A 13,641-nucleotide genomic window follows, 5' to 3' on the forward strand; every position below is an offset into this window, starting at 1 on the left:
TTGAAACTATTTTTAAATACAGGAATTTACAGAAAGTTCCTTTACAGAGACCTGGCAGTAGAAACAGAAGGAAAGACAAAAAGATTTCATGTTTTTAAAATAAAGTTTCCTGTTGGTTCTTCTTTTTATGAACAGAGTTTACTTGGTTAAAGTCTGAAGCTTTCGAGGTTCAAGAAAGATTTGATCTTTCTGCTTTAAACACATCACAGAATAATCAGCGTCCAGTGATGCTCTTGAACAGCACAGACGCAGATACATCAGACGGGAAATGCCTGAAACATTTTTATTTTTAAATGAACCGTCAAAGAATCCAAAATATCTGAGGTGAAGATAACAAAGATGCAAACAGTGGGAGGTTGTCACACGCGAGTAGATGGTTTATTTAGTCTTTTTTAAAATCCTTTTTAAAGCTGATATTACTGTTATTGGTGTTCCTGAGCTTCAGAAAAGGCTTAGCTTCCTGCTGGAGAACCTCTGTTCCCTAAAAGCTCCAAAGTGGCATCATTAATACTTCACTCATGGCCGAAGCTCACCGCCAGCGCTCTTGGTAAATATTCTTTCAGGTACTTTCTGTGCTTGTTCAGGTGTTGCGGGACGGTTTGTCTCATTATCATGTTGTGTTGGATTTAAAGTGGGTTTTGGAAAATCCCCTCCATGCTGAACTGCAGTGATCTGAGTTTATATTAATTTTCAGTCCCGTGTGTCAGTAAAAGCTTCTGCTGACCCTCCACTCACCTGTTTAGCATTAAGGGCAGGTTAAAATGTGCTTTTTACGCCTCTAGTCTGAAATCATTCCACTGAACGCGATGTGCTGAGTGTCGGCCGCCGAAGCTGTTTAAACTGTTCAAACTGGATGTGACTGCGGCTCCTTCCATTTCTCTGTTGTACTGTTACCGTAGTACTGGTGTAACATAAATGTTTTCTAAGTTATTAAAACCGACATCCCGGCATCTCCTCGAAAACACTCAGTCTCCGTGTCTCATTATCATTCCTTCACCTGGATCTGTTCTGCTTTCCGTGTTTTCCTGTTTGTGTTCATTCCAGTGAAAACAGCCACACTTCCCAGATGAACTCCTCACAGTCAGCTGGTTTGGTGTATTTTAATCAAGCCAGGAAAACTTTATAACTCATGAAATATTCAGAGTAAAAGTCCAGATTTACTGCTTCTTATTTCACTTTATTTTTCCAGCATTTTGAGATCCGGGGCTGGAAAACACTTTAAGGCAACTGAATGCAAGACGGTCATGGTGAGCCTGGTAGCAAATGGATTTAAAGGGGAAAAAAGGTTCATTATTGATCAGCAGATCAAACCACATGGTATTGAAAATGTACTTTTAACATCTTTACAGTGAGATATTAGAAAGGGATCACACATCCCGGGTACTGATGCTTGTTTCCGTTATTATGGGTCATAAAATGAAAGCAGGTGTGGCTGTGATATATCCCATGACACAAAAACAGGGTTTTATTTCTAAACTGAGATTTGGAGCTGCAGGTTTTGAACAGCTGAAACTGAAAATATCACGTGAAGATTTCACAGTAAATCCTACATAAACACTGCTGACAGTGATCAGTTATTTTAACCTTCTTTTACAAGATAATTTGTTGTTTTTTTGTAGAGATACATATATTGAATTTAAATGTAGTTTGAGGACATACTCGGTAAACTGGCTTTTGTGAGTGTGATGATCAGTGAGTTTGATGTGAGGCTGTGGGATTTTTATGAAACATAACTTTAGTGCAGTGCCTCCATCAAAGCACACAAAGGGAAAGTTTTGTAAAGTAAACTTTATTTAAAACGACCATCAGACACTGCAAGAGTTGAACATAAGACAGAAACAAAGCTTCTTACAGGCCTGATTACATCAGACTGAACAGCACTGAAACAGATTGACTGTAATCAAAGATGGACATAACCCCATCTGTGGAGGTGAGAAACAGGATATCAGACATGCAACTGAATTTCATTGTCTGTCTTGAAACCAGAATAATCGAGCCGTTCATCTACTCAAAGATCTCCTTTTATCCTGTTATAAATTGAACACACCCCTTTCCTTTAAAGTGGTAAGCTCCATAAAAGCTTACACTAACTTAGTTCACTTCAAGATGATGGCCAACGGTCAACAAGGTCATTCCCTGCCAAATGACCCTGTGCCCCCTTCACCTCCTTTTCATTTCACTTGGGTTCATCTGGATTTGATTTAAAGTTGAAAGCAAAAAACTGTAAAAGTACACAAGATGATCTCGATCTGAAGAAGTGCACGTTTGTTGATAACTAATCATCTTGTAGGACAATGTTGGTGTCAGACACTACACGATGACTGTAGGCCAGAAGGAGTAATATAAATAGGAGTAATAGAAAGTTTGACTATATGAACTACACCCAGAGTAAAGAGTGTAGCAAGACCTGGACCAAAGTTTACCACAGGAGCCCAGATCTTCAGTCATGTTCAAAAATTAAGATTAAAGGCTAAAATAATTGTGATTATGACTTCTGCAGTAATCAGAAAGCCTACTGCACACCTGCACACCGTGTTTATTCTGCTTTTTTTCCCCCCTAATACTGGCCGTATATCACAAAATAAACAAATAACTGGCACCATGAACTCAAGCAGGGCTGCATTCTCACAAGAGAGTTGCTGCCCTCTGCTGGCCATTAGAAAGAATGCAGCTGTCCCCTCACTCAGTGGTCTCAGCGGGTTTGTGAGCACACAGCTCATCCACAGGTCAACACACATCAAGTCAAAGATGGACAAAGTGGTCATTTTAGTGTTACCGAGTGATCTACACTCACTGAGCACTTTAATAAGAAACCCTAAAAATACTGAGCTGAACTTCCAGAACCTTCTGAGACCTTGCTCTCCAACTCAGGGTCGTGATAACTAGGGAGGCGTTATAACGAAGTGCAAAGCAAGCACTGAGATTAAATTGAATCTATTATAAAACATGACAAAAAATCTTTATTATATTTAACTAAGATTAAAGTGACTCTGAGACAGTTTTACAAAGAGATGACAGCAGGCGGCACAAACCTGCCGCAGGTGTAGGCATCACACGTCTGAACATGTCTCCTGTCTGGTACAAATAATGAAGTGGCAGATTTTAAAATCTTTGGCATGTTTCTGACATGAATAACAAACACAGAGCCGTCTGTGAGGGTGACCTGTAAACAGTATTAGCTTCATAACGAGCGAGAGCACGCGACCAGAGTTCACCTCGGCCGTCAGGAATGAACACGTGAAAATTAAAGATAAAACACATTAAACTGTCTAATAAAAACTGACATAGAGAAGCTGCTGACAGAAAGTTAAATCTGGGGGGAAAAAAAACCTGTGAAAGTGTAAACAAATTTTTACAATCAAATTCGTTGACGTTTTAAGGATATTCCATAGACTGTATAAGAAAGATGGCAGCAGCCACAGCCATGTTATCCATTGATTTGCCGTGACCGGTTTCTGAAGCCTCGAGTTGAAACTTTTTGAAGTGGGTATTTTGATTTTTTCAAAACACTTTTGGCCACTGTTAGATTCCAAAAATTCCCTCCTGTGGTTTTTTCATGAAGGAGGCAAAAGAAGGAAAGATGTGGAGGATTCAAAGGAATTCGATTTTTCTCTGCTGCCTGTTTCAAGGACTACAACATCCTTAAAATGGACTACAAAAATGCAGGCTGAGTAGATGAGATCATGCTGCTGAGAAATATCATTTCGTTAGCTGCATCCATCTTTTACTTACAGTCTATGGATACACCCAGCGTAGGTGCTCTGTGAGACATTTCCGGGCGTTGTGGAACTTCAGAAATGTTTCCCGGCTCCAAATCTTAGATACCGGTGAGTATCGAGCTCGTCAATATCGCAACAGTGATGGTACCAGAGAGGTCGTTGTCACGGCGATCGCCCTTGTCCTTCAGGTGGAACGTTTTCTTTATTTCTCCCTGTTCGGCGGGCAGCGTCACCTGACCCAGGAAGGAGTCCTTCAGCACGTTGTTGTTGTAGATCTGAGAGACAGAGAGAGACAGAAGGTCAGCGCTTTAAATGCACACACACACACACACACACACACACACTTCCGTGTGTCACAAACCTCGATGCTGATTGGCTGGTTGGCTTTCTTCCTGTAGAAGAGCCCCTTGGTGTCGAAGACGGGACTGCACGTGTTTTTATAGACCGGCGAGCAGACCTTCTGTCCTTCGCAGCGAATGATCACGTAAGGATCCGATGCTGGAGAGACAGTTGAGTTATCAACACTTCAGTGGACACTTCATGATGTTTCTGGGCTACAATTTACAGATGTCCCCTAAACGCATCGCATACAGGTCTCACCACACTTTAAACATTTATTTATAACAGGACTTTTAACCGCTTTATTCTGAGTTTTCCGGTTTTATGATTGGAAGCCACTGAATTCAAAAGCTGATTAATCATCAGGCCGTGATCTGGGGTAAAAGTCTAATGCCCCAAATCGTTCTCACAAAGCCAAACAAACATGCCCGAGTGGATCACAGTGGTTACGTCCGTCTTTTATATACAGTCTTTAAGGTGTAAGGCAGGTTTCCTGTGAAGAACAGAAACATTTACCTCCGTCTGAGTCCTGTGCAGCGAGTCCGTCGGCCTGCAGTATGTGGACCTGAGTGACCAGAGAGGGATAGCCACACATCCCCGACCAGCAGGTCTTCCGGGGCTCGTCCACAGTCAGCTCCCTGCAGGACAGACAGGAAGATCCATTTCTGTGGTTCAGTGTTTAAATGTGCAGCGCTGAGTACACACAGAATGATAATTAATGCTTTTCATGTGTTGTTGTTTTCATAAAGTCTTTATTGGCTGTGTGTCTGAACTGAGAGGAAGCCCAAAGATCTCCCCTCACTCTCAGTTCCCAGCATTTTTGATGGATTTAATGGAAAACAAAAGTTTATTTTCCCCTGAAACTGCAGCAGGGAGACCGTCCGCCGTCTTTACTGTTCGCCTGCATTAATAGAAACAGAAGAAAATTTCTGAAAATGGCGAGGTAAACCACGTGTGCCGCGTACTTGCAGTCTGAGGTGACATCGGTGAAGACGCGGAGCAGGAAGTCTCCCTCCAGGCCGGGGTCGAAGGTCGTGGGTATGATGACGTAGCGGCCCTCTTTGAGGTCGATGCGCAGGAAGACAGACCTCGAGTTGATGTAGATGCTGCCGCCAACCTTCTGCTGGGTCACGTGCATTCGGTACGTCCTGTTTAACTCCACCTGAACAGGAAGCAGCAGAAGTTTTCACTCCAGTGAGCTTTTCAGTTTAAATAACTGAATCCAATACAGCCGTCCTTTAATCAGGTCTTTAAATACAAACAACCTGGAGATTTTATAACAACGCCCATGAATATCTGACCTTGTGTATGTCGAAGCCGATCGCCAGGTTTTCTCCTCGCCCCCCTCTCAGAGTGGCCCTGCGATCCTTCTGCTGCAGACAGATCAGCACCTCATCCTCCGGCTTCTTCACGTCAAACACGTACTGTGATGCACAGAAACGAACACGCACACCGTCACGCAAACGCACAGGATGAATTTTAACCTGAAACTCTGAACAAATGAGACACCTGCGGGTTCTGGAGGAAGGAGTGCTTGTTGTTGGTGCAGCCCCCAGCTCGGTTGAGCAGCGGGTCGTCGTGGCGGTGCCAGGAGCCCCGCATCACCGCCTCCTCCCAGGTCTTGTGTAAACTCAGGTACGATGTGTTGATGAGACGGCACAGGATGAGGTCTGTGAAGTTGGCGATGAAGTCATCAAATGTCATCCTGCAGGAGGAGGAGAGAAAGGACTTGCATGATTTACTGTGAAATAAATTTTAAAAAGAGCCACCAGGGGGCAGCGCAGCACTAAAACTCACCAGAACTCTCCATCGTCCTCCACAGTGACGCCCATCTTCTCCCGCTCACTCTTACTGACCTTCTGCCACTCTTCAGAGCTGCAAACAGGCACAAACGCTTCATCTGTATCACACCACAGATCTCAACAAGAGAACTTGTTTAAAAGACTTCTCTCTTCCTCACCTGTCGCTCCATGGCCCGTTCCACTCTCTCTTCCCCCAGGGGTTCCTCATGCGGATCATGTTGAGTTTGTCTGACCTGAAGTAGGCCAGCAGGCCGTGGCCCAGCCTCACCTTGCGGACGTCCGTCACGGCGTAGGCGTGGCCCTTGACCAGGCCGCAGTCCAGCCTGGCCTCCATGTCCGCTTGAGTGGTCGCCTGGAACGACACGTCGGGAAGATGAATGAATTCGTTTGGCTGGCGCGGGTTTGCGTTTGACGTGTCCTTACCCGGATCGAGCAGCTGATGAGGCCTCCTCTGTTGTGAACCTTCAGGACTCTCTCGAACAGCTCGTGCTGCTTCTCTTCGTCTTGTTTGTACCCGTTCTCTATCAAATCCATCGGCTCGGACACGCCTCCCGTGAAATCCACAAGAGCGTCGGCCGTGTTGCCCCCATCCAGAGCTTCGTAGCACCCGTACATCCTGGAAAACACACAAACATTTACAGTTTATTTTTTACTAGTTTAAACAAATGTTTGAGTCTCACTCTGCTTTTCAAGTAACTGTCCAGATTTACAACACAGAGTCAGGGATTCATGCCATCATTTTTATTGCTAATTAAACACAATTACAGGGAGTAAAATTTATATTTAATCAATCTGATGTTAATATCTTGACATGTTAAACTAGGATCACATCAGCACCTGTTTGCATCCTACTGTTAAAACGAGAAAACAGATCTGCTGTGGACTCAAAAAGACTTGAGTTTAAGGGAAAAATGTCAGTCAGAGTTAAAAATCTGACCCTGCAGATTTCATCTCTAAAAAACAGAATGAAACTTTATACTGGACTCATTCTGCTCATTCACGGACTCAGTTCACATCAATCCTCCTTTATCTTACGCTGCCTTTGTGAGGCTCCTCAGCCCATTTTCATCTGAAAAGGGCTGTTTTAGCTCCTCCCCCTTTAAACTAACCTTTTTCTGATTGGCTGCCCCTTGTAAACAGAAGGTTTCAGCACTTGTAAGACATGGACGTAGCTTCTGAGTGGGAAAAATGAAGCCACTGTGGAGGTGGCTTAAACCTGCGTTCTATCTGAAGTCCACCAGATGGCGACAGCTGTGCAAAGAGACTTCCTGTCCTACGTTAGTTTGTGTGAACACCTTCCTCCAGAGTTTAACGTGTCAGTCCTTATTTTGGGACAAACTCACCTGAATTAAACTTTAAGCATATTTCGTATGTTTCAGAAAAAAAAACATCCAATCAGAGTTCTTAAAATTCCTCCTTGTATCGCGTTATTGGTTCTGAGCTGAATTACTTGAATTTCGGTTCCTGTTTTTATGTCACTGGAGAGCCTTGGGTCAGTTTCTAATGCCTTTGTGTATTCCTGAGTCATTTCTTCAACATGAGTTTCCTCGAGTGTTTTTTTTCTTTCCACAGCTGAAACTTATTTAAGCGATTTTATTTCATCCTGCCTCTCCGTATCCTCTGTGTTTTTATTACCTGCATTAATGCCGCTGTTTTCAGTTACTGATCTGAGGAAGTGCTTACTTGGCGTAGGCCTTCTCCACCAGTGCGCTCCAGAACTCGTTGCTGTCGTTGGAGTGGCAGTACACCAACTGTCCATTCACCGTGGGGAGCCGGTCATCGATCACTACGTCCACCCACTCTCCAAACCGCCAGAAGCGGAAGTGGAAGATCCCGGCGTAGGAGTTCGGTTTGTCTTTGTCCCACTCCTGATCCTTCCAGTCAGGAATCACCTTTGGAAATAAACAAACATAAAAAACACGGTCATCACCTCACTCGAGCTCAGACGTAACCGCGGTCTGCTCAGCTGTGTCATATCTGGTGAGCAGCCTCCCGGGGATCTGCACCCTGAATCCAACAGGAAGTCGCCCACAGATGCCGTTTGGGTCATTTTCAGGCCTTTTACACGGCCTGGAAACATCTGCACATCAACATTAAATGAGGTTCAGCGCCACCTTGTGACATTGGGAGTTTTATAACTCATTTGTTCAACAGCCAATTAGAATCCAGGGTATAAGACCTCAATCATACCCAAAGGAAACACCACGACCGGAGCACAAAGGTGCGACTGACCATCGCTGCTTACAGCATTATTTATTTTACAGGTGATGTCCTTGAAGGCTGTTTTAAATGTAAGCCACATGTTAAATAAACAGTATGTGGACATAACGAGTGTTTACGACCATAAAACGTGTTCAGGTGCAGACAGGGAGCGATTGTGGGTTCGAACTCATGTAAAATATATTTTTTCATATTTACTTTCTATTAAACAAACAATGTAGATAAATGTCTGTGAAAGTTCTCAGTCATCCAGGTCATCGTAGTCAAAGGAGTTGCAAAGAAAAGCGTCTGGACTTCTTTAAGTTGCTTGAAGACGTTTCACCTCTCATCCGAGAAGCTTCTTCAGTTCTAAGGTCAAAAGCCCATATCTAAAAAAAATGTAGATAAATACAACAGCTCCACACTACGAACACGTACAGAAAAATAAAGAATGAAACGAACGACATCCACTCGTTTTCCATTAATGACATTCAGCGTCTTTGATTAACAGGAGCAACTCAGGATTAAAGTTTTTAACGAGCGAACGTCATCCATCCACATCCTGTGCTGAAACCCCAGCTGACAACACGTTGACATAATCCATGCGCACGCACACACACACACACACACACACACACACACACACACACACACACACACACACACACACACACACACTCCCCAGTGAAGTGAGTGATATAAATAAATAAGCGATCCATTGAGCTAAGACGAGCCGGGCTCCCAGAAGCCCTCAAAAAAATCCCACCGTTCCCTGTCATACGTCAGCAGTGCTTCCTGTTGCTTAGCACCTTCACACATCACCTGCCTGCTGAACACCTTAAAAAAAAAAAAGAAAGGAAAAAAAAAGACCTCAAAAAGTATTTTCAAACATTTTGTACAGTCTGTAGAGAAAAACGAATCTACAGAAAATGCTCTCAGCTGTTCTGTGTTAGCTTCAGCGTTCATGTCAAATATAAACTGCTTTACAAACACCTGACGTGTGTGATTCTGCAGAACTGTTCAGTTTCTGCAGGAACGTCTGACTCAGGCTGGATGACTGAAATAACCCGAGCAGGGTCGGCTGCACAACCAGACGACTAACGAATGTGACCGTTACTGTCACAATAATCAGCTGTTTGCATCGATCTCATCTCCCCTGCCCCCTCGTGATAATCAATAAGTCCCAACCAAACTACCCAGTGGGCTCCAGGGGGGATGGGACAAAATGAGAAACTGGTACACTGTGATGGAAACAGTTGGGAAGGGAGGAGGGGGAGAGGAGCCTATGAGAATAGAGTGAGAGAAGAAAAGAGGCTGAGACTAGAAAGTCCATCAGAGCTTCATCTCTCACAGAATCCATCCACACAGGCAGGCTCTTCCTCTCTCCTTATCCCAGGAATAAGACCTCAGAGATGGATGCTGATGAGGCCAAATCTCCCTCCAACACGATTGTGCTGGAGTTCAAAGAAGACACCGCGCTGACAGAGGTGAGGCTTTTACTTCTCAACTTCAGATGCAGAACAGAAAAGTCTGTCAGCACAATATGTGTGGATGCAAATTTCAGAATAAAGTGCAACTGGATCAGAGCAATTACAGTTTTTAATGTTTATTTTATATAAAGTTTCATTTTCTGTGTAACTTTAGCTCTTTTTAATTATTATAATGTGGCGGGGCAAAAATTAAAAGGTCAAGTGTGTGATGGTAACAAAGATGCACAAAAGTCCCATCAGACTGACAAATCTGACCAAACTTAAAAACTTGAACGTGTGATCACTCAGCTGTGTGGCTGTCACAGTGGAGGTGATCAGCTTTTATGACTGGGTTCAAATGTATCATACAGAAAGAGGAGTGGGCTAGCTGCACTGCACAGACCAATATTCTGCCCCATTAGTGCCAAGTGACAGACTAACAACACTGGGACGTCACTGACGTAGAAGTGAACAGGCTGATGGACAGTTTTCCAGAGTGAACTTCACATGCTAAAACTCCTCAAACAGCATATCTTTTGTCAGCTAATTCAATCAAATATGCTCCAAAAGGCACAGCTGCGAGGTCCAGTTCAGTGCGTGTTTTCATTAGCAGGTAACAATCAGCTGTAATAGTCTGTCGGCAAGCCTGCCAGTCAAAGCAGCCACACTAACTTTACAGTCAAAAATTTATTTTTTTTTAAACATTTTTTAAAACATTTTAAAAATGGAGCAGCAGTGCCTGTGACACTTCAACTATCATCTCTTCTGTGGAGTTGCACAAAATATTTTTAAAAAAACCAATAATAGTTGATAAAACTGCAGACTCATAATTTTAATTTTATAGGTGTGAACGGCACTTTGTATAAAATAGACCAGAGAGCACATCATCCGTTTGTGCCATCCATCTGCTTTTCTTTTAAAAACACTGCTTCTTCTCACACAAACGCACAAACCTTTGAGCCCCATCACCTTCCCTTCATTATGTGTTTTATCACTGCCCAGGTATGCTGAGCACAGCGTAAAACAGCGTCACTCAGAGACCGATACCGGCACCCAGTCTGAAAATTCCCTCCAAACCAAACATGAACTGACTTCCTGTGTGCTTCTTTCCTGTGCAGATGATGCGCCTTCGCGTCTCCTCCCTGCAGCGGTCAGGGCAGAAGCGTCAGGACGGCGAGCGTCTGCTTCTGCCCTACGAGGCCGTGTATCGGCTGGACTTCGCCATCCAGGAGCTGAACTTCTCCCGTTGGTACTTCTCCCTCTCCGGCTACGGCCGCGTCACCGTCACCGGTATCTGCCAGCACTGGACCCCCGACCTCACCAATCTGATGACCCGGCAGCTGCTGGAGCCCATTGGAACATTTTGGCGTAATGCCGGCGACCCCGAGGATTCGCAGCTCAAGTGCCTGGAGGCGGATATGCAGGAATTCGGCGAAAGGATTGCAGAGCTCGCCAAAGTCAGGAAGGTCATGTACTTCCTGCTTGCTTTCAAGGACGGGGCCGAAGCGGCGAATCTCAACTGCTCGATCGAGCTCACAACAGAGAAATGACTTTTATTTAGTGCCAGTAGAATCCTGATAGAGTCCAGAAGAAGCCTTTAAAAATTCTATTCTATCAGCCATCGTTTTACTGTTGATTAGAAAAACCTGACAACTCCTTTTCAACCAATCAGAGATAGATGAGCTTAAATATTCTCCCTCAAACTAGTTAAACAGTAACTCTCTTTCTATCTTTGAGTGTAAGTAAGACGCCTGTTTGATTTTTTTAACAACAAAAGTTACATAAACACCAAAAAACAGGCTTTAAAGCAAGTATTTCAACACAAAAGCAACATTTTTTGTGAAAATAAAACCTGAAACGAACACAATGACAAGAGAAAGAAAACATAAATGCTCTGAATTAACACTTAATATGCTTTTATATATGTTGGTGCTAAGTAAAGGGACCGTTCACCCCAATGGATGCAGTCCGGCTTCTCTATTTCACAGACACAAGATCCATTTGTGAGTGTTTAAAAAACGACTACATTCGAAAATTATAGAAGATATCCAAGCAAGATGAAGAGCCTGTTATCAAATTATAGGTACGAAGAAAACTTTTCATATGTTTAACTGGTTTGAAGCCCACATGGTGATATGATCCTTGAAAGTTACTGAAAATGGACTCTCCAAACATTCTCCAGTAAACAATCAGAAACATTCAGTGTATCAATGCTGGTTTCTGATACAATGTATCACATCTGAGAAGTTTTGCTATTGAAACTATGCTAAATACAATGTTACTGATGCTCGCAGGTGATTATCAAATATCTACTAGAATATTTAATTAGGTTTCATATAATAAATATTGACAGTTTTTAGAACCTCTAAAGTTTTCTGAAATTATTTACCTTTGAATAGAAACACCCAAAACAAACAAAAACAACAACTTATGACCAGCTGACTGTTTTAACAACATGTCGATTACTTTGTTTTGTGACTGTTGACTTTCTGCAGTTGTTGTTTGGTTTTTACTTATTCATTGTTTCTAGGAGTATAGATAACCAAATATTTCCACTGCATGCTTGCTGATAGAAACAGAGATCAATGGTGTGACGCTGATTAAATAACCACTGAAAGCCGTGTGTGTGTGTGTGTTCTCATTGGTGCTGGTTTTTATTGGTGTTACTGAGCAGGAAAGAGGAGGTAACGAGGGTGGGGACAGTCGTACACAGTGAGGATGTAAGAAGGCAAAAGTGGAGTAACTTAAACGTAGTTACAGCACATCTACTGTAATGAAATTTATTCCCCAGTGCTTTGCAATTCATTATTGTAAATGTAAATGTTTTTAACAAATGATCAGACAAAGGAGGGGTTGTTGTTGTTGTTTATAATTTAAACACTCTTTGGATCTTCAGAAAAAGCCCCAGAGCGTGATTAAAGTGGTGGGTGGGCTCTTTAGTTTTTTGAAAGAAGCCAAATGAGTCTAATTATAGATTAAATGCTGTGTTGAGGCTGTCATTTTCAGCATCTACGTGGATGTTAAAATTAAATAGCTCAAGATAATTATTTTATCTGAGCTGAGCACTAAATTAATGCTGCAGCAAGAGTCCTGACAGGGACTAGAAAGAGAGAGCAGATTTCTCCTGTTTTGGCTTCCCTTCATTGGCTTCCTGTTAAATCCAGAACTGAATTCAAAATCCTGCTCCTCACATACAAGGTCTTAAATAATCAGGCCCCATCTTATCTTAATGACCTTGTAGTACCATATCACCCTATTAGAGCACTTCGCTCTCGCTCTGCAGGCTTACTTGTTGTCCCTAGAGTATTTAAAAGTAGAATGGGAGGCAGAGCCTTCAGTTTTCAGGCCCCTCTTCTGTGGAACCAGCTTCCAGTTTGGATTCGGGAGACAGACACTATCTCTACTTTTAAGATTAGGCTTCAAACTTTCCTTTTTGCTAAAGCATATAGTTAGGGCTGGACCAGGTGACCCTGAATCCTTCCTTAGTTGTGCTGCAATAGACGTAGGCTGCCGGGGATTCCCATGATGCATTGAGTTTTTCCTTTCCAGTCACCTTTCTCACTCACTATGTGTTAATAGACCTCTCTGCATTGAATCACACTTGTTATTAATCTCTGGCTCTCTTTCACAGCATGTCTTTATCCCGTCTTCCTTCTCTCACTCCAACCAATCACAGCAGATGGCCCCGCCCTGCCCTGAGCCTGGTTCTGCCGGAGGTTTCTTCCTGTTAAAAGGGAGTTTTTCCTTTCCATGCGATCTACTGTACAATATAAAGCGCCTTGAGGTGACTGTTGTTGTGATTTGGCGCTATATAAATAAAATTGAATTGAATTGAATTAAATTAGATAAAAAGTCTGAGAAATCAGAAAGAAACTCAGAGTAAGGGTCATGTAGATGACAGATAAAAACTAAAACTGGTTTTTGAGTTTTCCAATTAGCATTGACATATCTACGAGTTAGGCTTTAGATAAATAAAACTCCGCCCATGACTTTATTCAGCATCAGAAACTGAAACAGAGCTTTTAGATCAGTGTCGACTCACAGGGATTGTGCACTGACCGCATTACTGGAAACTACACGTCATATTCAGCAGTGTTTTCCCTGCTCAAAATG

General features: G+C 42.9%; 3 protein-coding genes across 3 annotated transcripts in view; 2 read left to right on the plus strand and 1 right to left on the minus strand.

The window, feature by feature from the left end:
• LOC135933758 (uncharacterized) overlaps positions 1-13,641 on the plus strand; it is a 375,148-nt gene that overhangs the window by 218,474 nt on the left and 143,033 nt on the right. The window lies entirely within an intron of this gene.
• The window catches only part of capn5a (calpain 5a), a 30,352-nt gene continuing 19,648 nt past the window's right edge, over positions 2,938-13,641 (minus strand). The window contains exons 4-13 of the mRNA XM_063493139.1: positions 7,544-7,752; positions 6,284-6,476; positions 6,019-6,212; positions 5,856-5,933; positions 5,568-5,763; positions 5,360-5,482; positions 5,024-5,220; positions 4,575-4,696; positions 4,081-4,217; positions 2,938-3,994 (exon numbers count right to left, since the gene is read on the minus strand). Of these exons, the coding sequence (XP_063349209.1) occupies positions 3,818-3,994; positions 4,081-4,217; positions 4,575-4,696; positions 5,024-5,220; positions 5,360-5,482; positions 5,568-5,763; positions 5,856-5,933; positions 6,019-6,212; positions 6,284-6,476; positions 7,544-7,752 (1,626 nt within the window). The 3' untranslated portion in view covers positions 2,938-3,817. The remainder of the gene's footprint in view (positions 3,995-4,080; positions 4,218-4,574; positions 4,697-5,023; positions 5,221-5,359; positions 5,483-5,567; positions 5,764-5,855; positions 5,934-6,018; positions 6,213-6,283; positions 6,477-7,543; positions 7,753-13,641) is intronic.
• ompa (olfactory marker protein a) lies at positions 9,346-12,151 on the plus strand. The gene is made up of 2 exons (XM_063493152.1): positions 9,346-9,546; positions 10,647-12,151. The coding sequence occupies exons 1-2, from the start codon at positions 9,472-9,474 to the stop codon at positions 11,076-11,078; spliced, it is 507 nt and encodes a 168-aa protein (XP_063349222.1). The 5' UTR covers positions 9,346-9,471; the 3' UTR covers positions 11,079-12,151.

Source organism: Pelmatolapia mariae, linkage group LG14, assembly GCF_036321145.2.
Source record: "Pelmatolapia mariae isolate MD_Pm_ZW linkage group LG14, Pm_UMD_F_2, whole genome shotgun sequence".
Classification (NCBI taxonomy): Eukaryota; Metazoa; Chordata; class Actinopteri; order Cichliformes; family Cichlidae; genus Pelmatolapia; species Pelmatolapia mariae.

Excerpts from the sequence above, each read along its gene's own strand:
- ompa (XM_063493152.1), top strand. The coding sequence starts at position 9,472 with ATGGATGCTGATGAGGCCAAATCTCCCTCCAACACGATTGTGCTGGAG. Across the intron at positions 9,547-10,646 it reads AAGACACCGCGCTGACAGAG|ATGATGCGCCTTCGCGTCTC; the intron begins GTGAGGCTTTTA and ends TTTCCTGTGCAG.